The sequence below is a fragment of the Schistocerca gregaria genome, chromosome 1 (genome assembly GCF_023897955.1).
Source record: "Schistocerca gregaria isolate iqSchGreg1 chromosome 1, iqSchGreg1.2, whole genome shotgun sequence".
Lineage (NCBI taxonomy): Eukaryota > Metazoa > Arthropoda > Insecta > Orthoptera > Acrididae > Schistocerca > Schistocerca gregaria.
The window spans coordinates 385965544-385992872 of NC_064920.1; the positions used below are offsets into that span (position 1 = coordinate 385965544).

The 27329-nt window shown below is 38.9% G+C and overlaps 1 protein-coding gene across 2 annotated transcripts in view; it reads right to left on the reverse strand.

The window, feature by feature from the left end:
• The window catches only part of LOC126348812 (nuclear pore complex protein Nup133), a 119223-nt gene extending 95377 nt beyond the window's left edge, over positions 1-23846 (reverse strand). Inside the window, exons 1-6 of one of the 2 annotated variants that reach the window (XM_050002386.1) lie at positions 23591-23846; positions 22676-22803; positions 22086-22288; positions 12170-12487; positions 11491-11667; positions 1868-1994 (exon numbers count right to left, since the gene is read on the reverse strand). In XM_050002386.1, the coding sequence (XP_049858343.1) occupies positions 1868-1994; positions 11491-11667; positions 12170-12487; positions 22086-22288; positions 22676-22803; positions 23591-23709 (1072 nt within the window). In that variant the 5' untranslated portion in view covers positions 23710-23846. The remainder of the gene's footprint in view (positions 1-1867; positions 1995-11490; positions 11668-12169; positions 12488-22085; positions 22289-22675; positions 22804-23590) is intronic. The other variant, XM_050002387.1, reaches the window with a different exon arrangement.
• Between the last annotated feature and the right edge of the window lie 3483 nt (positions 23847-27329).

Consider the following 27329-nt stretch of genomic DNA (forward strand, 5'->3'; position numbering starts at 1 on the left):
TAGAGTAGCATGGAGAGCTGCATCAAACCAGTCTCAGGACTGAAGACCACCACCACAACAACAACAACAACAACACATGAGAACATAGGGTAGCTACAAGAACAGCTAAGCTTTCAAATATAATACTGATCTTTTTATGCATGTGTTACATTTTAAGTTCATTAATGACTTAAATACCTGGTCTTCTGGTCTCCAAACTGTTCTAAGTGGCTGGACCTCAAAGTGTTAAGCTTTAAATTATAGTCAAACAAACTGTGATTTAAGAAATTCAAAGCACATTCACACATGTGACAAGATTCATCTTGTGTAAAATGAAATTTACTTTGAATGCAATCAAACCACCATTTGATATGTTCTCTGCAACCTGTTAGAATTTACTTCACTTCAGCAGTTCTCAGAGGGTGCCAGAAAACAGGTATTATTGCGCACGAGCAGCTATAATGATGCAGGAAGCCAATATGTTTGTTCATATATAATATTAAGAGGTGTTACATTGTAAAATATAAACTTTCACTATTAATAAAATATTAATTGTGAGATATTACATTACATCACAAATGAGACAGGACAACAGAATATACTCCAAGAGCATCATAATTTTGTAAACCATACTAAAATGCAGTTTGTCTTGAAGTGCATAATTTTTAGTCCAGATTCACGTAGAAGTAGGCCCCTAGTTGACATTAAGCTTTTCAATGCGGTTTTATGGATGCAAATTTTCTTGGAGTTCCAGTACTCTATTATTTCAAGGTTGGTTTTTTTTATTATGGCATAATGCCATGTATGCCGGCAGATGAAAACATGTACTTGAAATTCGGGAAACAGTTGAAACTAGCCAATAGTGCAGAATGAAACACTTCGTTTCAAATAAATTGACTGTGTCTGCAGAAAAGATTGATCAAAGTCAAATTTCTTTACCAAATCAACAAAAATAACTTCATTGTTCTGTGAGGCAATTAATGCTTGACTGCCAAAGCCATGGAAATAAAATAAAATCAGGAAATTGAAACTAATAACATATTTTAGACTACAGTAATTATGTGAATGCATTTTAATTCACTCAGTAGCTCCCAGCCACAGAAATCTGTTTTTTCTGGGTAGCCTCTGGCTGCTTGTTGCTACTGCTGATGCAGCTAACACCCACACTTCAAGTCACCAACTGCAGGAGACATTACCAGCTCATACATGACTCAACTGCAAATGTACATGTCCCCTTTGGCAACTGCTCAAATGAACCTGATGTAAAAAGTTGTGACATCATGCTCATCAGAAGCATGTTGTTATGAAGCATTGCATAGTCTTCACCTTTGACACATTTTGCTGTTGTCAGTCACTTGTGTGTGCACTGTTTTGTTGTAATTGTGCATTTCCTTTGCAACTTAAGTTTGATTTTGGTTTCTTCCTCTCGTTTATGTTTTATTGCTGCAGTATTATTCTGCAGGAAACAGTAAAATTTTTTGTTAGAATGTCGGATTTTACCAGTCAAAATTAGAGATTTAACTGAAAACTAAATCAATGAGAAATTCCAGGAATTCTAAAAAAAATCCTCGATTTTGCCCATTTTTCTCCTGAATGAAAAAATACCTGGGTTTTCCTTGTGTGTGTGTGTGTGTGTGTGTGTGTGTGTGTGTGTGTGTGTGTGTGTGTATATTGTCCCATACTGAGGCTGTTATGAACACGTTTGAGGAGCCCACGAAACAGTTATAATCTTACTGAATAATTTCATTTCTGCTGTGATTCATGAAAACTTTAATGAGAATGGTGGAACCTGGATTTGTGCAAAGCTGCTTCTAAATCAGTTCCCGCATCTTAATGTATGATCATTGCTGACAATAAGGATCTCCTCTTTACTTAAGTATTAACTCACCAAGTGCATAATGGAGCTGCTGTGAAACAGAAGAATTAAGTGCAGCTGCCAGGAGCATGAGACCATCATCAGTAGACTGCATGTCAAGGAGCCAAATGTCCAGCTCACTTCCAGCCACCACATCCTGCTACAAAACACAAAGATAAAAAATATATTTCTTTTTTGCCTTTTTCGTAGCATATAAACCATCCTCAATCTTAGTCTTCACACATTTCATTTATTTTGCATGAAACAACTATGACAACATCAAGAAAACGTACAAACACATGTTGTGTCACAAATATTTAGTGCCCATATATCTGGTAAATGAACTGCTATATAAATGGAAGCATTGGTTGAAAATGTGTGCATATGCATATTCACATTTTGGAGTGCACAATGTACATCAGATTGATGTGTCTGCTGCAGCAAGTCAAGCATTATAAGAGGGAGGACTCATGTAATAGTTTTAATGGGGCACTGGATGTACAAGATTTGTTACAGTCTGTGAAAAACTGCAACTAAGATGCATACAGGTGTAAGTATTACTTTAGTCTTTCCTTCTCATCCCATACGGTAATCTCCCCTAACCCAAAGTTCTGGATGACTTTCCCAAAATCTACCCTTTTTTCACACAAAACTGGCAATTTGCCTTCAAGACTGATCTCTAGGAATTCATAATATTTTGATGTGCAGGAAGCTGCTTCTGCATGTGTAATACACAGATTGAATGACAATTGGGAGCTAATATGAACGGAAACTGCTGGAGATTTCATTAACTTAAGTGACCAACAACCAACTTGACATCAACTGACAATCACTTGTGATAGCTGGTGCTACAAGTTTGATGCAGAGTACAAGAGACAATCAACGAACAGTAGTCACCAGCTTCCCCTTGTCTCAAAGGGGCATCTCCAAGTTCAAGGAACTTGAAGGCCAAACTATAAATAATCAGTTTTGAAACGGTTGTAACATATACATACAACACAAGAGGTCAAAATTGTTATTTACTGCACAACTGTAGCTAACTACACATTGCAGTTCCTGAATGAAAGTTACTGGTTAAGCATATCATGTATTGTCTGAAACAATATGCCTACTCCTCATGTTGGATGCCAACAGAATTCATTTTGTTATCCTGGTTCATGGGAATCACGAATGACAGGCACAAAGCAGACTTAGTAACATCCAAATATGTGACATCAATTTTACCATGTTGCCGAAAAGCATACTGTGGGCAATGGACATTGTTCTGAAGGTGAATAAATGTCTTTTTTATACATGGTGCTTATTGTTCCAATTACAGAACTTTTGCTATCAGCCACAAAATATTTAAATATCTTTTTATGATAAGAAGATCCAACGAAGAGCTATAACTTTTTTTACTTTATTCACAGGCAGGTTTTGGAAACTATTTTCATTATCGAAGCTGCAGAAAGAAAAAAATATTGATAATGAAAGTAAAAAAAGGCACAGACAAATCTCTTTCCACTTGGAATGATGCCACTCTATCCCGCTATGAAAACAGAGTAGCTGGCGCAACAATACTGTTGATTGCCACAGCCCCATTATTCAGAGGGTTCCTATCCCCAGGACTGCCCTCTGACAAATCCTGCGCATCCTGTCAGACCAAAAGGTTTTGAGACTGGATTTATAAAGAAACAGAGAAAAGTTATTAAGACAGTGGCTTTAATCGTTGAAATGTTCTAAATAGTGTCCCCCCCTCCCCCCCCCCCCCCTTTGCACATAACATTCATACAACCATTTAAACCTGTCAGAAAAGTCCTTTTTTTAGAATGTTGTTCAAGCCGTGTGAACAGCTTCAATGCATGTTAGGTCATCAGGGTGTTGACCCTTCATATGAATTTCTGAACTTTTGACATTTTGTGGTAGTTTTGTACTGTTAACACTAAGTCCTGCCACTCACAATAATTTTTTACAGAAAAGAATTGTCTGCTTACTGCATTTTGATCAAGTAGCAGAAGATTCCCATACGCCATTTTTGTTTGGGATTCATAGTGTGCAGGACAAACTTTTGACACGCTTTTTTCTTCTCAAAAACATTCTGGAGAATGTCTTCAGCACTTGATCTAGAGATGATGATCTATTGTGATTTGTGACAACTATGCTGACAAGCTACAAATGCACCTCTTCTACTTAACACGGCCTGCTCACAACTGACAGGCTGAATGTGCATCTGTCGTTCACAGTTATTAGTTCAAGCTGCTGCCATAATTACTGTCATGACGTCACTTGTACACCAGGAATAAAATCAGTCTCAGAACTTTATGGATGTGCGGTGCATAACTTGGCCCTGGGCAAGACCACAGTAGCTGCAATTTTTCATTGTGTGAAAGCACCCACGTGATTTACCAACTGACTTGCCTACACTGTGACACTTTCTATGTGGGAATGACCAGCAACAAACTGTCCGTTCGCATGAATGGACACAGGCAGACAGTGTTTGTTGGTAATGAGGATCACCCTGTGGCTAAACATGCCTTGGTGCACGGCCAGCACATCTTGGCACAGTGTTACACCGTCCGGGTTATCTGGATACTTCCCACTAACACCAACTTATCCGAACTCCGGAGATGGGAACTTGTTCTTCAATATATCCTCTCTTCTCGTTATCCACCAGGCCTCAATCTCCACTAATTTCAAGTTGGCGCCCCTCATGCCTCACCTGTCATACAACATCATCTTTGCCTCTGCACTTCCGCCTCGACTGACATCTCTGCCCAAACTCTTTGCCTTTAAATATATCTGCTTGTGGAATGACTCCTTACCCTCTCCCTTAAAACCCACATCCTTTCATCTTTCCTTCTCCTTCCCTCTTTCCTGACGAAGCAACCGCCGGTTGCTAAAGCTCGAAATTTTGTGTTTGTGTGTGTGTGTGTGTGTGTGTGTGTGTGTGTGTGTGTGTGTGTGTGTTTTTTATTGTGCCTATCTACCGGCACTTTCCCGCTTGTTAAGTCGTTTGAAAGAAACTGCGAAGAGAGGTTTTGATGTTAAGCTGAAATCCAACAAATTGAAGGGGTTGGTGGGGTTTAAAGTAGAACGAATCAAGAAGCTTGAAGAGCAAGTAATCATTTCCACTGTTGGCACAGTAACATATTACTTCTGATGAACAACGTGGATGTAAGCTGGTATCAAAGAAGACACAGAAGAGTGAAGACTGAACAATGGGAAAATAGTCACTAAAATTGATTTTATTATCTGTCAAACTTTCCAGGATATACTGCATCTTCAACCATAGTTGGTCATTTGCTTTGCACCGAGATGCCCAGTAGCTGATGGTTCAAGGCCTGTCACATTTATAGTTCTGGCCAACCCCAGCGAACCACTGGATACAAAAAGCAACCTACCAGCACCACAAGGGAGGAACTACTGCTTTTCACTTGGGGTAATGATTCCAAGCTTGAGGAATGGTTGTAATGTATATACTGCCATATACAACACCTTTCACAGACCCACATGGAGTAACAACCACACTATATGCTATGAAATGTACAGATAAACTACTTAATTCCTTCGTTCCACTGAAGAAACACATTAATAATACACATCCTAGTTTCAATGCATGTGGTTTCCTGTCATCTGATTTTCCAGTATACAATTTGTCCCTAACTATAAATCTGATCAAAATTTACGGCTGAACTCTTTATGTATTTTAAGAGAGCAAACAGTGAAGATCATCAGTCATGTATTCACTCCCCAGGAAAGAAGCAGTGTACCACAATCTCTCTGCATCTAGAGTAAATTTTGTGTGCAAGTGTGAGAAAGTGTTCTAAATGTTTGCGGAACATGGGCACCAACACAGTATTTACATAGTGGAATGTGGGAAACCTCCAGAAACCACAGCCATGTTGGCTAGCACAATGATTCCTCGTTAATCCGCTGGACGGTTTCAAGCCAAGGCCGGTGTACCTTCCAATCCTTACGTTCAGCAGTCTAGTACCCAACTATTATTAAAAACAGATGACAGGCAGAGACATGAAAGTTTTGTTTAAATGATAATGTGAAACTGGCATTTTTTAAAATGAGGAATTGCGTAATCGATAGTTTTAAGAAAATATCACAAAATTTGCATTTTCCTCCGTTCCATGCATAACACTCAGCAGCCTGAGAACAGTAGTTATCTAATATTGGCAACTGACAGTTCTTTAAGATTGAAGTTGGATGTCTGTTCTTTCCTTAAACCCATGGTTCACATACACCTTTGAAATGATCTTTCATTTTCTGTACAAGTAACTAATATTCTAGATGTGACTCAAGATGAAAATATCCTACTTCCACCTAAACTCAATGCAGGAACAGTTTTAATAAATGACACTGCATTTTATGAGCTTTTCACGTGATGAAATGCACCGTAAGTGATGCATTTGGGAGATATCTTCAATATGCCACACCATTAAAGTGCAAATCTTTGTAGTAGGCTAGTAATAATACGAATACCACTTTAGTTACTTCGGCTTTGTGAACACATATATTAACATGATGGATTTTCAATTTACATCTATCAGTCGATCACAGCACAGAATACATTATGTCTCAAGTGTCACTGTCATCACATATGATAGCTTTTTTCATGATCAACCAGGTGGTAGATGAAAGAACTTAAACCATAACACACAAGTACTATTACAGGTTCTTTTGGAACCTTTTCATTGGCTCACCAGTGCACAATCAAATTATCACCTTTCAACACAGCCTAACACTTTCAGCTGTGCTGTAAACTAGGTTGTCACAACAAATTTTCATTCACAAAATAGTAAAGACAATATTGTAATAAACATTCTCCGTTTTCACCAACTGCGACATTGTTGTGTATACAAACAGTGATCTGATACTGTCAAATGTTTTTTTTATTCCAGTCTTTGATCACAATATCAATTCTTTAGATGATGACCAGTTTCAGTCCGTAATGACCATCCTCAGATCTACAATATATAAATATATACACCTAGTAAGCAGTGTCTTTCCACATAATATAGTAATACATATCACAATATACTATCACACAACCAGGAAAATGTAAAGATAAAATACGGTAAAACGTCCCTTTTTTACACAATGCCCTAAAGTGATAAGGCCATAATAGCATCGTCAAAACATATAATCAGCACAGCATCGTCACATAGATCTAAAATAAGGTGTAGAATGGGCCACATCATCCACACAGTCATTATTGCAACTGGCTACTGAAGTACAGCAGCTACCAGAAATATGTTTGCCTACATCCTCCCTAGATGCTGCTACTGTGGACTTAGATGTACATCTACATAGCCATTTACACATAAACATAATCTGATAAAATCACATTAGGTAAAATACATGTAGCAGACTTAAAATTGATAACTATCATAGAAACCAATTGTGATACGTTAAAGGCGAATACAGTTACCCATATAAAATTATTAAAAGGAAATATATGAAGAGAATAGGACTGATCCTTTTTATGGTGAATTTACGGTCAACAATTAATATACGTAATACACTGCCTGTAGCAACCTATTTCTATTGCATTGCTAGCAACAGATCTACACAAATTCAGGGATCTTGTGCTGTGACTAGCTGACAGGAGCAACCCTAGCAGATGGCATGTTAATTTACCTCTTCATGAAGCTCACCTGCTGTAATTGGTGATTTTTGTATTTATGCTTACATACTACAAAAACATGGATATTTAATTGACTAAATCCATTAAAGATCTTTACAAATCACTTTACCATTTTGTTTTTGTACTATTTGATGCACAAAAATATTAGGAAATGTGATGTCCAGTATTCCAAGTTAAAAGAGTTTCAAGAAGGCATCATTATTGTGGAAAAACTAATTTTCATGATGAAACCAGAAAGCTTTTGAAAAACATGAAGATAAATATTTCAGGCAGAGGTGAATGAAACATTGAAATGCATTCTTACACCTTCAAATTAGGCTGCCAAGTCTTATGGCCAAAGACACACGAGTCAGTGTTTTGGAAAGATGTCTGATGTGCAGCAACGTGTACGTTGAATATTTCTGTATTACAAAGGTATAAATCTGAATTCCACCGAACACCACATGTCACTCCAAAGCACTGAAATCAAGATTGCAATATGCTTGTGTAAGCCAGTCATTGCTCATGTCACGTATCACACCAGCTAATGACAGCATAGGACACGTGATGTAGTCAGTCAATAGCAAGATCACTCTTAAGAAGTGCGAACACATAAATAAGAAAAGATCATCATTTAAATTAATATACATAGCATTCACATATAATATTGGTCTCAAGGATTAATAAGATGTAAGAGAAGCTAAGCTTCCACATATAGTGTTGATCTTTTTTGTGCGTGTTAGACTTTAAGATACACCACACAAATGGGCCAATAAAATTTTGAATAACGACATAAATGTCTGATCTTCTGAGCTCGAAATTCTTCTAAATGTTTGTCCTCAAAGAATTTATTTTTAAAGGAGAGTCAAACGTGAGGTGATTTAAGAAATTCATCGCACATTCTCGCACACGGTTCATGTTGCGTAAAAGGAAATTTTCTTTGAATGTAACACTTTTCAAACCACCATTCGCAATATTTTCCCAGACCTGTCAGAAATAGGTTTGTTTCAGCAGTTGCAAGAGAGCACCAGACAACAGGCGTCACCACACTTGTACAGCTACGATGACGTAGGAAGCCCATATGTCCGTATGTGTAAAACATTAAAAGATCTTACATTATGTCATAAAAGAAACAAGACATCAGAGGATACTTCAAGAGCATTGGAATTTCGTGAACCACATTAAAATGCAAAATTTGGCTTTAAGTGCACATTCGTATTTCCAGATTCAGATGTAAATTTTATTGGAAAAGCAGTACTGTATTATCTCATGTTTGGTTCTTTATTATGGCATAATGCCATACATGCACTTGAAATGCAGCGAACAGCTGAAAGTAGCCAATAGTGTGAAATTTAACAATTCTTTTCAAATAAACTGACTGACTCAGCAGAAAAGATCAATAAAAGCAAATCTCTTTAGCAAACTGACAAAAATAACTTCATTGTTCTGCGAGGTGATTAATGCTTGACTGGCATAAAGGTGGAAATAAAATCTGAGCTAATAACATATTTTTGCTTTCCATCATTATGCGAACGTGTTTTAATTCATTTGATAGCTTCCGGGCACAAAAATCCATTTGGAGGCAATTTGTTATTATGAAGCATTGCATAGTCTTCCTAAAGCCTTTGACACACATTGCTGTTGGCAGACGCTTATATGAGCACTGTGTTTTGTTGTTGAATATGGCGCATTTCCTTTGCAACTTCAGTTTTATTTTCATTTTTTTCTTCTCTCGATCTTGCTTTGCTGCTGCAGTATTATTCTGCAGAAGTGGGATACAGTAATATCCTTTGTTAGAGTATTGGTTCTTACCAGTCAAAATCACAAGAATTTGACTGAAAGCTAAAACAATGAAAAATTCCTGGAATTCTAAAAAATTCTCAGGTTTTCCCGGATTGTACACACCCTGTGATACACACATGTAAAAGTAGCATAAACTGTCCTAGCTTTTGTAACTATCAGACAAAGATCTTTGGTTCCCCTCATCATCACTACACATGGGTCCCTCTGATCCTAGAGTATGAGTGAACTGCCCTTCCTTTTAAAAATTCCTCAACCCATCTCTCTAATAATTTTTGTAGATAGTGTAGTTTTCCTCCTAGTGCCGAGAAACTAGCGAACAATTCTGTCTCATAATTTACGCACACATGGGATCAACAGTCTAAACAACAAAGTAGCATATTTACATGAGACAGGCACTGTAGAATAAAGACAACATATTTCCATATTGTGAAACTACTTTCCAGCATTTACCGTGCTTACCTGACTGTAAGATGTGGTTCTTCCCAAATCTGACATTCGAAAAATACTCATCTCATATTCACATAAGAAACTATTGTTGGTGAGGTCAACATTTTTAGATTGCTTAATGGGTGACTACAAGGATCATCTTACAGATGAAGCTTTGGCCACTGAAGTTTCATACAAGTTTACTTTGAAGAATCCTGAAGGGTAGGGCTTAGCAAACAATACTTGCATTCAAATAGGATGAGGATTTTCCTGGTACACTGGAGCACTTGATACAGTAGCAATCTTGCTTGAACAATCACACATTTGTCTCCCAGCACTAGTGCAAGGGACATTGAGAAACGATGAACTAGCCACTACTACAATTTAATACTCTGCTTAACAATTGGCAGTGGAGGAAATAGCTTTAAATCCTGTCAACTAACAAATTTTTGTTGTATCTGAACAGGATTGCATAAAAAGTTCTCATATATGTATGGATATAATACATACACATTTATGCTCCTTTTCAAACAAAAGGTAACATTCAAAGGCAAATTTGTTGTCCTTCCAAATCCATTACTTGATTCTCAACCCAAGGCAATGTTTTATTTGGTTATGGGAAACTGTAATCATTTACTGAGAAATTTGTTTGCTTATCATATCTTAGAATATTAATTGTTACCAGCTTTAGAACAAGATAGTGACATTCAGATAAAATGAGAAAGAAAACTAATTCAGAATTAAATGTTTAACAAACAAAATAGGTCACATTAAACTGACAGCAATTGTTATTGCAAGAATAAATTACAGTGGAAAGATCTGTTGTGGAAGCAGTACTGACAGATGTCACTAGACTGCAGGATGAACAGAAGTTCGAGAACTGGACTGAATCATGATTGCGAATTTTTATTTATATATCAGTTGCTGTTTTTACATATGGATTGTAGCAGAGAAGATATTGCTGTTCTTGTTTCACTGTTGCTTAAGCACAGCACTACAATGGTTGGAGAGGGGAACAGTAACACCAGCATGGCTAACAAGCAGAACTGCAACAAGGGTGGGGAGGGAGGGTATTGAGTACACAGTAAATTTCATCGTGCTGCCAACCAAGGCAATCTGAACTGTGTACTCTGGCTTTTTATGAATTTCTACCATTAGTAAAGCAGTTTGCCTGAAATCAAACTGACTTTAAAATCACACACATACTCCACAATAGCACACATTTCTGTAGAATATGGTGCAAGTCTAATTTGCAGGTAGTGGTGTGCTTAGTGTTTTGTGCAACAATGTTGTTGTGCTCATCGTGAGGTGTAACAGGAATACTAGGCAAGTGTGTGTGCAGCTGGTTCTAAACAGCCAATGAGAGAGAATGGCAGGCAAACGATGTGTTTGGAAGCATGAGATGTTTAACATTATCATGTCAGTACAGAAGTGAAAGACGCTACTTCTTAAAAAGAAAGGTCGTGTTCTCAGGTCCCTCCTTAACAACAAACTCGAAAACCGCAACATATTTGGAAGAAACAGCCAAATATTTGTGACAACAAAAATATAAGTTTCACAGTTGTCCTGCTATGACAATGACTAAAACTGGTGATACCACAGACAACAGGCTAACTAAACAAAAAATGTATGTAACTTTTTAGGAAGATGCCTCAGGTCAATAAAATTTAATTTTGATTGGTCAGAATATGTAAAAAAAAAAAAAAAAAAAAAAAAAAAAATCTTCCTCATGGTGCCTCTTAAAAAGGAATGGGCCGTCTTACATTGGGTAAAAACGGTACTATTCTGCTACTATCGGCATCAAGTTACTTACCCACAGAGCACAGAACCCTTCTCTAACCATCACACTAATGTCACACTCAAAGAGAAGGGTTTCTGTCTCCCCCGAAGACAGTAACCATTTCTGCAGTGAATGTTCAGCTAGCACAAATATATTCCAATCATCTGATGCTGAATCACCATTTCTGACAGCAACTATCTTCACCAGCTTCTGCAGAAAGACAATTGACATGGGTTAGGAAGTTCTCTCATAAAAATAGTATGAAAATGAAAAAGCTAAAGAAAAGAATGTTAAAGAACTATTCATTACTTTTTATCATGCTGCCTTCCTCTATCAAATGTAGTGCAGCGTTGTTTACCCTTGTCGTATGACCCAGTCACTGTTAACATCACTAAATTTCACAACTGCTTTGTTGAAGCATAGAGCCTTCTAGTTTCAGAAAATACCAATTATATAAACGACAAACTAATTTTTATTTACCAATTATGCCAACCATCTGGTTACTGATGTTCTCTGCAGTATACCTGCTCACTGTCATCTTTTGTGGGGGGGAAAAAAAAAACAACAACCCGCCAAGCCTAAAACTTTCAGACACATTTTAGCTTCTACACTAACTGCAGTCAAATCCACCATAGTTTGAAGTGTACATAAAACACATAATATTCACATACTAAGGATGTTAAATTGTGTTTATTATTTACAAGAAACTTACTGTTTCTGCTGAGTGTGCAGTGGGCAAGCCACCAAATATGAGTGAGGACACACGCCGCCCAATACCACCGAGCCAACCGTGAGGAGATCTAAGTGGGCGACAAATGAGTGTGTGTCGACCTGACTGCACCAGTGGTTGAACTAGAACTACAGTAGCTGTAGTTGTTGCTAAAACACAGCCAAAAGGTGATATATCTGCCAGTTGGTCGCATTCTTGACCTTGGAGGTCTACAACGTGCTCTACGGAGGCACCAGAATGCAAAACACTTGGCCAATACCGCACTGTGCCTTCTGGTGAGACAGCGATGCAGGATGGTACCTTTAACAAAACATGAAACAAATGACTGAAGTGTTAATATTGAAACACGTCAACGAATGGGCACTGAGAATTTGAAGTGATTACAAAAAAATAAATAATAAATCATAGTCCCATATATTATAGATGCACTTTGTTGTTATTTTCATGTTTTGCTCAGAGAAAATGGATAGAGAAAGCCTGAAAGATTCAAAGTCACAGAACACAATATGCAAGTATGAATTTTGCATGGTCAATTGTGAGTTGTACAAAGTTGGGTAGTAACAGGAGTTGACACACCAAACACTGCAATATGTAAGCGGGAATATTTAATTATCTCAACTAATACTAATGTAAGTTACAACAAGAACAAAAGTGTGAAAATTAAGACGCAAATAATGCTAAAACAGCAACAGAAAATTTAGTTATTTGCATGTTCCATGGATCATACTTTCGACAACTCTCTACAATGCACAACAAGCCAGTAGATTCACAAATACATCCTCTTCGTTTGGTATAAAAGTAAGGCTAAGTTGTAGCTACATATTTATATATAACTGGACCTTTACTTGACTCTTATTCTACAATAGAAGTAAGGCACTGAAAACTATAAGGGTCCAAAGAGTAGAAAAAGTTTTTCAGAAAAATAGAAATCACACACTAAGTTGCACACAGACACAATTAAAAGACACACATTAGCTTTCAGCCACAGCCTTCGTCGGAAAAACACACACCATTCATTCACATAAGCAAACATACCTTAGGCACGTGTGACTGCCAACTACAGCATCTCTGATCAGAGCTTTTTCATACTTTTAGTATATTCAATCCTTACATACTAATTTTCCAAACATGGTATCTCACATCTAAGAACCATTGTCACATATGAATATAAATATGATCTCAGAATAGCAGAAGACATGTAATATAGACTCTTTGGCCTACCTGTCTGTTCCATGTTTAAGTTACATATTTCAAATGTGACCAAGAACTGTCACTGTCTAATAACATAACAGTAACACACAGGGGCAATCTATGTACTATGAAGTAGGACGAATTTCATATCCTAACATATTAACACAGACACGGTTATAATAGTGCTCTAGGTTTCTGCACCATTGTTTGTTTTCCAGCTGAACCTCAATTTCAACATCAAAAAAATATATAATTAACACTCATCTCATTGATACATACATACATACATACATAACGTAAGTAGATTTATATTTCTGCTGTTATGTATACAACTTATGTTGTAGACATTGATGTACGTACAACTGCTCGTTGTCCTCTGTATCAGATGCCGCTGATGATGTGTTGTACACCCAAATACCGGTTTGGCTGTTATACATTTTAAGTTCAGCTCATGGTGTTTACATGACTTAACAAATATTTACAAGCTACAGAGAACCACGCATTCAATAAATCACATTTGTTACTTTATGTAGTATCTCCCCAATGTCAATTTCCTAGGATTTTGTAGCATATGCCCTGGTAGACCATCAGTTGGTGTCTAATGTTTTATTGATAAGATGACTGGATAATGGTCACACAAATGATTGTGGATATGCCACTGTACTCATAAAATTGCAGCACAGAAAATCAAGAAAAATTTGGCAACAGTCCAGAGTCCTGTGCTTACTGTGCCTGTACCTACAAAATTATCATTGGGGGGGGGGGGGGGGGGTGTTATAGAGGAGAGGAGCTGTCCACTCTTGCACCACCAATGACACGCATATTAGAGTGTGGTCCTTATGGAAACAGGAAACACTACTTCCACTGGTTAGAGAAGTAGCAATCGTGGAATTGTGATGTTACTCATTATACTGGACAGTGTAAAAACTGTGTCTATTCCAGGAAGCACTCTATGTCCACAGGAAGCTGCTTGGTCACATATTGCCACAGTTACATAGCCATTGCAGGAATTATCTGCTTTTTATGGGGCAGAAATCAAGACTTTGTGTCTTTTACATGCATTCATGGTCACAGTCCACAAGAAAAATACCATCTCATTGTAAAATAATAGTTTTAAAAAAAAAAACTCCAATCAGCAAAGATTGTTATTTTTCCAAGATCACTGGTTTCAGCAAACTAAGTTGCCATCTTCAGATAAACTTACTGAAATGTAGGCATTAAGGAAGTTTCAGATTCCAACTGTCTGCTTTGACTTACGAGGTCATCAACATGGTGGACACCACTAGTTCCAGCATATACAATATTATGACCATAATGTCACTGCATACCCATGTGAACAAAAATAAACTGAAGGAAACACTTCACTTCATTCGCTTCAGAACTGCTACATATTCGTCCGGCAATACACCACACCCCTCAAACTGTCACCACAACTGGCACTGCTAAGAGTATCCTACGACTTCCACATCAGTGGCAAAGGATTATACACAATGCTGGTGACTACTTTGAAGGTCAGTAAAACTTTGTACTTTATCTACTGATAAATAGTTGCAACTATTAAAATTCTGACCCTTGTATAAGGGGCCAATTTCTGGTCCCCGGACAGTCAGTCCACGGCCGAGTTTCAGCCGTGTGTTTTAACGACAGTGTCTGCTCTATAATACCCTTCTATTCTTCAAGAACTGCGACTTCAGTGATTAGTTTCTTACTGCTCGTAGATGTTCAATTGTAAACTATTATAGCAGTATGTGGATGATAGCCCGAAAACTATTAATGAGTTAATGAGGCTTATCGAAAGTTAAATAATAGTGCAATGGCCGTATTAAATGTGTATATGGGGGACGGGGGTGAAAGTAAACAACTGTGAAAAACCAATGTGCACCTGTCAGCTACGTCATTTAAAGAGACAACACTGGAATCAGCAAATGTTACTGAAAAGATTTCTGGGATTTAGCTGAGAAAGTTTTATGCTCTAACACCAGCAAAGCGTGGTAGAAGTTAAAATAGTTTCTGATAGCACAGATTTTGATATACATTCAAGTTACCTTTACGTGAATTCTATTTTACAATGGTAAATATATATGTCCGAATTATTCGGCAATTGAAACTCACTGCCAAAAGCTTTCGTGAAATGGCAGCAGATAAATGAACATCGGTGTACCACAGAAGTGATCTGTTCTAGTTACATGAAAATAACGGAAACTCACCCTCGACCCAAATGCGGTTGTAAAGATCGAGGAGGCGTCACTGGCAGTCCACTGAAAGGTGTTTCAGCATCTGACAGTGGATGCTATCTGGCCCAGGAGCAGTATCAGGACAAGCGGCGAGGGCACTTCGAAATCCCCACTCACGCTGGAGCGCCCGCCGGCGAACTTTAATCGCTTCAGTGATCTCAGGCGACCACCAAGGCACAATCCGCCGCCGAAGGGACCCAGAAGAACGGGGAATGGCAGATTTGGCGGCAGTAACGATGACGGTGGTGACCGATTGAACCACTGCATCAATGGCATCGTTAGAGACAAGCTCAATAGCGGCAGTGGAGGAGAACAAGTCCCAGTCAGCCTGATTCATAGCCCATCTGCTAGGGCGCCCAGAAGACTGACGCTGTGGCAGTGACAGAAAGATCGGAAAGTGGTCACTACCACAGAGGTCGTCATGCACTCTCCATTGGACAGACAGTAAGAGGCTAGGGCTACAGATGGAAAGGTCAATGGCGGAGTATGTGCCATGCGCCACACTGAAGTGTGTGAAGGCACCATCATTTAAGATCGAGAGATCAAGCTGCGCCAATAAATGCTCAACGATGGCGCCTCGACCTGTTGCCACTGACCCACCCCACAGATGGTTATGGGCGTTAAGGTCGCCCAGTAACAGGAAAGGTGGAGGCAATTGAGCTATCAGAGCAGCCAGGACATGCTGCGCGACATCACCATCCGGTGGAAGGTAAAGACTGCAGACGGTAACAGCCTGTGGCGTCCACACTCGTACAGCGACAGCCTCTAAAGGTGTGTGGAGAGGTACAGACTCGCTGTGAAGAGAGTTCAGGACATAGATGCAGACGCCACCAGACACCCTTTCATAAGCTGCCCGGTTCTTATAATAACCCCGATAGCCATGGAGGGCGGGGGTTCGCATTGCCGGAAACCAAGTTTCCTGCAGAGCAATGCAGAGAAAAAGGTGAAGGCTGATAAGTTGGCGGAGCTCAGCTAGATGGTGGAAGAAACCGCTGCAGTTCTACTGGAGGATGGTGTTGTCCATGGCTGAGAAAGGCTTGACGGGACTGGGAAGGGAGATTACGCCGCTGGATCACCTGCTGCCTCCGATTTAGCACCTGTGATAGTGCTTTCCATGGCGTCTGATGGACCGGCGAGATCGAGGTCCTCAGCGGACGCCAGAATCTCCACCGCATCCTCAGACGCAGAGCTGGAAGGTTGCGGTGGGATGGCTGCCACCATGAGTTCCTTGGGCTGAGAGCTCTTCTTGGGTTTCTCACGCCGTTCCTTGGGTCGCAGCGGCTGGGAGGGCTTCACCGATTCAGTCTCCGGGACGGAGGAGGATCGTGAAGCCCTACGACCAGCTGATTGCGGGCATTTACGCCATTGTCGGTCGTCAGGCTTCTCGCTGGCAGAAACCTGGGAAGGGATGGACCCCTTGCGAGCGTGAGACGCCAAAGAAGTTGGACACTTCTCCGGCTTAGAAGTGGGGACGGACGTCCCCGATGGGTGGGATGGTGTTGCTCCTGAGGTAGGTGGCGCAGGAGCAACACGGTGGGTAGAGCCCCCCCCACTGGCGAGGGGGCAGGAGTAGTTTTACTACTCGTCGATCTGGCCACAATTGGAGAAACAGACGGGGCTAGCACAGGTGTTGTAGCAGCAGCGTAGGAAGATGTCATTCTCACAGGATGGAGTCGGTCGTATTTCCTCTTGGCCTCAGTATAGGTTAGTCGGTCCAGGGTCTTGTATTCCATGATTTTACGCTCTTTCTGGAAAATTCGGCAGTCTGGCGAGCAAGGTGAATGGTGCTCCCCGCATTTGACACAGATGGGAGGCGGGGCACATGGAGTATTGGGATGTGATGGGCATCCGCAATCTCGACATGTGAGGCTGGAAGTGCAGCGAGAAGGCATATGGCCGAACTTCCAGCACTTAAAGCACCGCATCGGGGGAGGGATATAGGGCTTAACGTCACATCGGTCACATCGGTAGACCATCACCTTGACTTTTTCCGGTAATGTATCCCCTTCGAAGGCCAAGATGAAGGCACCGGTAGCAATCTGATTTTCCTTCGGACCCCAATGAACGCGCCGGACGAAATGTATGCCTCGGCGCTCTAAATTGGCGTGCAGCTCTTCATCAGACTGCAAAAGAAGATCCGTATGGTAAATAACTCCCTGGACTATATTTAAACTCTTATGGGGCGTGATCGTAACGGCAACATCCCCCAACATGTCACAAGCGAGTAACAGTCGTGACTGGGCAGAGGATGCCGTTTGTATCAGGACTGACCCAGAGCGCATTTTTGACAAGCCCTCCACCTCCCCAAACTTGTCCTCTAAATTCTCGACGAAGAACTGAGGCTTTGTGGAGAGAAAAGACTCCCCATCAACCCTCGTACAAACTAAGAAGCGGGGCGAATAACTGCTACTGCCATCCTGAGACTTACGTTCCTCCCACGGTGTGGCCAGGGAGAGGAACGTTTTCGGATCGCACTTCTGAGCATTAAACTGAGCCCGAGAACGCTTAGAGACTGCTGGTGGCTGGTCACCAGCGAGAGACAACGTACCACGCTTCATTGCGGGTCATCCGCCCTGATGCCACCTACTCCGACCAAGGGCCCTCCCCACGGGCGCCACCCAGCCACGGCAAGAGCCACCTGGCAGGATGGCCGTTGCCGGGAGTCCCGATACCCCAGGAGGATAGGCATCTACTCCTTGGCATACGTGGGGATTTAACGGTGCAGGCATCAGTAGAGCGATCCCTGTGTTGTCAGGGGGGCTACAACCAACAGGGTACATGACGGCCCAACCACAACGGACTGGCTACCATACTGGATGTTAGGTAACATGTGGTCCATGGTCACCGTCGGTGCAGAAAGAGGCACTGCACAGTTCAAGGTGTTATCTGCACGCAGAAAAAGTCATGCCCAAGAGATGGAGAGCGGACAGGATTGCAGTTCAACGGTGTATAAGCTGGCGAAAGGTCTGATCGCAAGTTGGACACAATGCACCAAGTAAGGCGCCCTTCCCCAATCGGCTCGCTCTTCGGAAAATTTTGAGAGATGGAGGTCAAACCCAACAGGGGACCATCATATAAGGCCGAAAAGTTTGAGACTCCTTTTAGTCGCCTCTTACGACAGGCAGGAATACTGCGGGCCTATTCTAACCCCCGAACCCACAGGGGGCTGCATCAAGACTAGTAATATTCTTACAGAAAATATTAGATAAACTTTAATAACATTATTCTCTATTTTTCTCCAATAATTTACAATAGGTAGTTTAAGTAATAGTAATAATACCAGACCTTATCACAGACGGCAGATTAAAGTGTGTCTTGCTAGCATCATGACTACTCGAACAAGAAGAAAGCAACAAAAAATCAGGGATAATAATAATTGTTCTTATAATTAAAAGGTATCATTGTTTTCAGTCCATTTTCCATGGTTTGTGAAGATCCTCTTACACCATCTCTGCACTATCAAAACCAAACTGTTTCTCTGACAACACACTTATCTCTCAAGATATCACATACTTAAAAAAATAATATTTTACTGACTATAAAATAGGGGCGTGGATGTTATAGCAGGGTGTATACGCAGACAAGGAAAAAAAATTTCCCGGATTTCGCAACTAAAAGTACACTTTATCTCAGGTGAAAACACACATTTTCTGGGTTAAGTGACAGTATAGTTCCCTCAAAACTGTAAAACTTATCAATCCTTTGAAAGGTTATGATTTTATACAAGGGCGTAGAATTTCCCGGCACTTCAAAAAATGAAACTCAGGGTGAAAAAAAAAAACACCTTTTGGAAAGATCTTTGATGTGAAGCAACAAGTATCCTACATATTTTTGTATTACGAAAGTATAAATTCTAATTCCATCAAAGACCGCATGTTACTTTCCCAAGCATTGAAATCAAGACTGCGATGCACTTTTGGAAGCCAGTCACAGCTCATGTCACGTCATCTTGCCAGCAAATGACGGTGGATATTTAGAGCATACGACATGTGAAGTAGTCAGCCAATTAGCAGCATGAATGTTAAGTAGCGCGAACACACAAACAAGAAAAGTTAATGGTTTAAATTGATATACATGGTGTTACTACAAGAAAAGGAAAGCATTCACATATAATATTGGCCTCTGAGGCTAATAAACTGCAAGAAGCTTCCACAAATAATGTTGATATTTTTGTGTGTGTTACACTTTAAGATAAATCACACAAATGTGCCAGTAAAATTTTTAATAACAATAAATGTCTGATCTGCTGGGCTCAAAATTTTTCTAAATGGCTCATTATCAAAAAGTTGATTTTTAAATGAGAGTCAAACACTGTGTGATTCATCATACATTCTCGCACATAGTTCAACTTGCATAAAAGGAAATTTACTTTGAAAGTAATGCTTTTCAAATCACCATTCACAATATTTTCCCCTTGACCTGTTAGAAATAGGTTCATTTCAGCAGTTGCCAGAGAGTTCCAGATGACAGGTGCCACCGTGCTTGCGCAGCTGCAATGACATAGGAGGCCCATATGTTCGTAATTGTAAAACATTAAAAGATCTCAAGTTATGTCATAAAAGAAACAAGACATCGGAGGATACCTCAAGAGCATTGGAACGTGTACATTTAAAGTGTATACTTAAAGTGCACGCACATTCATATGTCCAGATTCCCAATGAAGTAGTCCTTGACCAGATGATATAAGTTTTTCAGTGTGGTTTTCAGAATGTAAATTTTCTTGGAGTACCACTACTGTATTATCTCATGTTCGTTCTTTATTATGGCATAATGCCCCACGTGCTACGAGACGAAAATGTGCACTTGAAATGCAGCAAACAGTTGAAACTAGCAAATATTGTGGAATTAAACACTTCGTTTCAAATACATTGACTGCCTCAGCAGAAAAGATTAATAAAAGCCAAATTTCTTTAGCAAATTGACAAAAATAACTTCATTGTTCTGCAAGGGGATTAATGCTTGCCAGTCAGTAAGGTGGAAATAAAATAAAATCTTAAATGAATAACAAATTTTTGCCTTCCGTAATTATGTGAATGTATTTTAATTCACTTGACAGCTTCTGGCCACAGAAATCTGTGTTGTTTTCATTTGACATGAGATCATTGAACAAAGAGGAAGCAGCAAGATCACTAAATAATGTAAACACCGGGCATGTGAAGACTACCCACTTTCCCACTATAACTCTGACTGCTCTGCGCATTAGTCCCGGATCTATGATATTTCCAAACTGTGACAATACTTGATAGCGCCCACTTTCTTGGATATACCAGGAAGGTAATACATAATCTTTCTTACCTGTTATTCCGGTTAGTCGTTTATTTCCACTCTTGTAGTCTGAATCTATGGATTTCGCTAGTAAATATAACAACACTGATCATACACAGACCCAGTCAACCACAAACAGCGATTGCATTCACACGTTCGGCTTTATTCCACTCAGCTCGTATAGCACCATCCCCATTTCTCTACAGGAAAGTATTTCTAGATGTGATGGGGATTCCCCTGGTAGAGACATCATGTACACTATACACACAGCCAAAAATCAACTTATAATTCATTCAAAAATCAACGGGGATGAGTTTCAAAATTATATGAATAATCGCTCAGGCAAATGCCGGGGTGATTCCTATGAAAGAGCATGGCTGACTTCCTTCCCCATTCTTCCCTAATCCGAAAGGGCCAATGATGTTGCTCTTTGGTCCCCTCCCAATCAATATTCATCATAGAGCTTCTCCTTTACAATAACATTTTCGCCTTTTCATCTTGTCTCTATTCACTGTCACTCCATACAACACCATGGTTTTTCAGTACTATTATACTCTTTCCTCCACAAGAGCAATGGCATGTTTATGGATAGGAAGCCAATGAGGTATAGTTTGTAAAGAAACTGGTTTAACTGTTTAGTGTCACTTGTTATTGCACAGTAAATTGTGTGTTTACAGACTTCTCACTGGCTTTCATGGATTAGACAGCAGAACCTGCCCACACATGCAGGATAATCCCAAGTATTATTTAACTTAATGTGGTGTTTTATCAAACACTGGCCCACCACGTGGTTCCATCTAATGTGAGGTGACACTATCGACAGGACCTTATTTCATAGGATTCAAGTAATTTTTAATCTCCTGAGTGCCCATAACAGCAATTAAAAATCTGACACACTACATTTCATTAGCTTCAATGCTGCACAAGTCTGCTACTTGGGCTGTGACTTCTGTCAATTTTTATGTTGTTAAATGTACCTATATTCTACAATATCACTCAACAAGGTAACAGGAACTGCAAGCCATCTTGCAAACACAGTAAAATGACCACCTCAAACTACCACAAATGTGAACTCTGGATAGTAAAAAGGTCTAATGACCTCAACATTGACTAGTTGGTAAATACTAAGAAGAAAATAGTGCATCTGAAAAATATGTACATAAATATGAATTATACATATATTTACAGTCAATGGGTGTTTCATGTACCTGATTTCCATGGGGTGTAAAAACACAAACTAGAGATGCTCTGTGTGCAAGATCACTCGGTGGCAATGTTAGCTCTTGGCACTGACTGCTTGCAGGACGAGAGTGACCAGGGGGCTGGCGATACTGCCAAATGAGAAGACGACGTCCACACACGAACCACGCCCACCCATCTGCTGACATGGACACACTTGCAGCTGTTGATCCTGGAAAAGAAAACAATTATGTAATTTTGTGAAATGAGCAAGTCAGTCAGATAAATTCCTGCTGATTGCAAAACAACGCAGATACTACGCCTAATTATAGTTCCACATCACTACAAAAAATAGTCAAAACAGCACAAATTAAAACAAGTAAAGAATGTGTTTCAGGAGGGATAATGGGGGGGGGGGGGGGGGGGGGAAAGTTCCAATCCCAGATTTTCAGGAATATAAAAACAAGAATTATATACAGCTTCTGTCCAGAAGTTGACAGAAACAAAATTTCATTTCAGCACCAAAACCAAAAAGGTTTTCATGATAAAGGATAATATTCGGAATTCTAGGGAAAAAGTTTCACTTTTTTGCACGTACATAATTATTTTTGATACTTACTATCTGAAAACGTGAGCACTTCGGTCACCAATACAGGAAGTGACAGTCCAAAACTCTCAACTGTATGATACGGTGTTTTGCAAACAATCTGGATAGACTGATTTGACTGGCCAGAAATACTGTACCTCCTGAAAAACACAGGAAAGAAAATAGTGATGTATTTAAGCTCTTTCTTTTTCTTAATAGCTACTATCTTCAGCATTACCAATGTTTCATCATCTTGAAGACAGTCCACATGCACTTGTTAATGAGCAGAAGTGAATAATTGTGTTAACTCTCTACTAGAAACCCTTATTTCTGCAGGAAAATAAAATATCCTACTAAAATTAAATCAAGACACATATTTGTTAAGAACACAAAAGGATCTAATGACGCTTAACAACTTGGTGACTAGCCTACTTAGTATTCAAATATTTGTGGTGTCTAAGGACAAAGCAATGATCCAACAACCCAACGATTTTGACCATGTTTGAAGGATAAGAAAGCAAGAAAGGCACAGAACCACATCAAGAACAAAGAAAAATCTTCAGTATTTAGCAGTAACAGCAAAAGCTAATCTCCAGCTGTAATGCTGGAACCTACAAAGTTGATTCTAGGCCTAAATGTGAAAGCAAATGAAAGTTGTGGCAGAAATAATATAATGAATAAAGACAGGACTGTTACCCATTATTTGAAGCACAGTATTTGTATTTAATGACACGACTAGATTATGGCTACATAATTGTTATTTTGGATTGGTACGGCTCTAAATACATCTCTTCTTTGGAGCTATTGGGTCATTTAGTATTCTTGAAACATAGTCGAATAAGAAGCGAGAAAAAATATATTTGTCAAGGACAGATTGATAAAAGAAAAGAATGAAAGCGAAAAATAAAGTGAATGACAAAATGAATGCTGTAAGTAGTATTGACTTACGACGAGACATTTCTGTTTCCTCCCGGCAACAGGGAGCTTCTTCTACTTGATGACGCTGAAGTTGGAACTCTAGGCGACAAGACGGTTTTCGACTGGAAAGGGCTTCCAAAACTCTTCATTCTTATGTTATCAACTTTATTAGATTACAACAATTATAAGTTAATGAGAATACACAAATTGCACATCAACTTAATCAACCCGCACTCTTTCAAAATAAAACCAAGCTACTGATCGATAGAAGATCGATGTATCGATACAGCTTTCAGGACATAACTCGAAAATTCCTGTTTTTTCAAACATTAACTATTTTATTCCCACGTTAAGAATTCAGCTATGGAAAAACCAAAATTCAGTTTTTTCAGTATTAATACAAAGCACGGATACAAAAATATTCTTTAATATTAATTTTATGTAATGTTGTCTAGGAAAAGCGATGGGAGTAGACAGTCAAATGAAATGAGAAACATAATAACCCAACAGATGGGAAAATATTATAAATCTGAAATAAGTTAACATCGTAACACATGGAAAATATTATAAATCTGTCGTAAGTTAACATATTATTTGCCGAAATGTTTATTTTTGGCATTGTTAAGTGCAAAAATGAAATAAACGTCAATGAAACGTTAAAATTACACACATTGTGAAAAATTGACAAATGAAATAAAGATTCCAAAAGTTTCTCCAAATACGCATTACTGCATGTGATAGTAATTGAAACAATTCTTTTTTTGCCAAAGATCACAATTGTACAGCACATTTTTCCACGTGTGATATGTGTGAAGCCTTTTGCAGAAAATTTTCCGTTTCCTTGCTTGAAAACATATTCTGACCTGTCACCAATGTTGTCATAACTGGCATTAGCAATTGGGTTTGTTGATAGTCACACCTTTCTTTTCCTTAGATTCTTCTCACTACTGCAAGTCTCCCCTTTTTTATACCTATCAACTTTCCAGTTTTCATCAAACATGTTTACATAAAAGTTTGAAATTGCATCAGTGAGTACTCACTGGTTTCACCAGTTGTCCTTGATGTCACCCATACAATACCCAGCTGCTACCTGTTTAGACTGCTACCATCAGACACAGTAATACCAGTCTCATATCTACCACTTGTGAGATCACACATCAATTTTACACAGCTCCAGAAGCATATCATCTTTATCATGTTTTTGTGTGTTGTATTGTTTTACAATAAATGGTTTGACCACATAAACAGACTGTTTTTCTGTAGTATACCACCTTTTGCATTTCGATTCTTGCTCTCTGGCAGCATGTGATGAAATGAAATTTATGGCTTACTAATCATTCCACTGGATTACGGAGAGGCTACACTTGGTTCCAACTCTCCAGTCTTTACTATCACGTCCCACTTTCTTCAGATCTCTTTCATTTACCAAAGGACATTTCCGCATTCAGTCCTGCCTAATACTGACAACACAGAATATATCTTGTAGTGTTACTGCAAATTGCTAGGATGAGAACCAGTTATCAAACAGTACTTTGAAATTATGTCCTTCAGATAAATCTTAACAAAGTGCCACTTCTATGTCCACAGAGAAACAATGTCCAAAATCACCACATGTACCTTTTCCCACATAAGAACGAAACTAGTACATAATTCCAGATAAACCTGCATCCGTGAAAATCTTGAAACCCCATCTGTGGAGTTTATTTCGAATGTTTCATGTAGCTGCAACCTTTGAATGTCACAACCCATTCATCAACAGAATTGTATTCTCCTGCAGGAATTACATTCATACTGTGAAGAATAATGTTAAGCAATGGCTGTATTTAGTTCTTCATGTTCTGGATAAGTTCTTCGTTTCTGTTTGATGTTACCCATTGTTTGAAAACACTTGATAAACTTTTGGAACTTAGTTTTGACTCATTCTATCTGCACTAGAAGGGTATCTACATGCCAAGGACCAGTACTGTTTGGTGGCTGCATTTTTACAGGTCTAATTTGGAGTAAATTTTCCAGAAGGTGTTCAATTTTGATCTCCATACAGTCGAATACATCTCCATCGCTTTGATGGGTATACAAGATGCTCTGAATATAGATTTCATGTGTAACAAATGTTTTGAAATCTATGCGAGGAGTTTCTAAATTTCTTGGAGGGAGCAGGAGGTAATTGTATCATGTAATATTTGGCGATTCAAAATTTATTTTCTTGATATCCACTCTTTTGTACGATTATATGTGTTTTTTTAGAGATTTTTGTTGGGAGATGTTATTTCTTTGTTGTGTACGTATAGTCTCAGGAGAAGGTGAATTATCAGATAAATTACAGGTTATAGTAATAGTCCCTGTTACAGACGAATTTACATCTGATAGACTGCCAGTAGATACTTTAGGAATGGGGCTGCTTTGAATTAACTTTACTGGAAAAATCAACATTCTGAGCTATGTCAGTAGCATACATTTTTTTTTCACATAAATTGACTAGTTCATTATTATCAGTATTGTTAGAGAAATCTCTAATTTCTGCAAATTGCCAGTGCTTACAAACGCTCAAATTCAGAAATTTCTCAGTGCTCATTTCTTTCTAAATCTAAATGTCCTGCTGCCATAAAAAAAGAATTACAGTACATATAAGTTTTCAAAGTTTTAGTCTGTAATCAAGGTCCATTTTGTTGGAAAGTCACAGCACAATCTAAAACAAAGCAAATGAAATACATCTAACAATTAGATCTCAGTTTGTCATTCATTTTGTCAATATAAACAGCAAAAATAGGATACTATTTTTTAAACAGTAGAATTATTAACCTTCTAGTCTCAGCATAGTTCATGGTCATCACATATTTTTATCAAGGTATATTATTGCTTCAGCTGTTATTTCTCAGAGCAATTATGCAACAGTAATCTTCAGCACAGAACCAAAGAAATAGGAATTCACTGGTCAAATAAAAGTAAAGACGCCACACTAAGAATCATGTGCAGACAGCAATATAACATGTCCTCCAACTCAAAGATGTTAATGCATCTGAAGAGGGTGCATCCATCACCAATTAACAAAATTTCTTGCTAGAAGCGTGTCATCCCTCAATGACAAGGCGACTTTAAGAATCAATACATATAATACTGTGTAATACAACTTTTAATTGGTGTTGTCTAGGAACAACACTGGGAATGAAAGGGCTAATTCCAGCACTGTTGAATCATGCTTTTGAGTTTCTTCTGTTTTGTAACTCTTTATACTTATTCTGACATGTGAAAAATTAAAGGTCTTCAACTCATATGATGTGCAACATACTACCTCTAATTTCAAAAACATTTTACCATCCATTTCTATGTAACGTCCAGAATAAAAATTCTTCTTTCATATCTACACCCTGCAAACCAATGTGAAGTGCATGGCAAATGGTATTTCCTATTATCACAGTTTTTATGGTTAGTTTACATATCATTCATGTATGGATAGCAAGAAGAATGATTGTTTAAACACCTCTGTATGAGCTGTAATTAATCTCATCTTGTCCTCATGATTCATATGGGAGAAAATGTATGGGGTTGTAGTATATTGCTAGAGTCATCATTTAAAACTAGTTCTGAAGGATGTCCCTACAAAGTGTTACATCCAGGTATTTGTATGAACTAAATAATTCCACCTGTGACTCATTGATATTATAGTCATAGGATACTATGTTGTCTTCGTTTTGTGAAGTGCACAATTTAACAATTCTGAACATTTAAAGCAAGTTGCCAATCTTCTTTCCCCTACTGCCTCACGGTCACT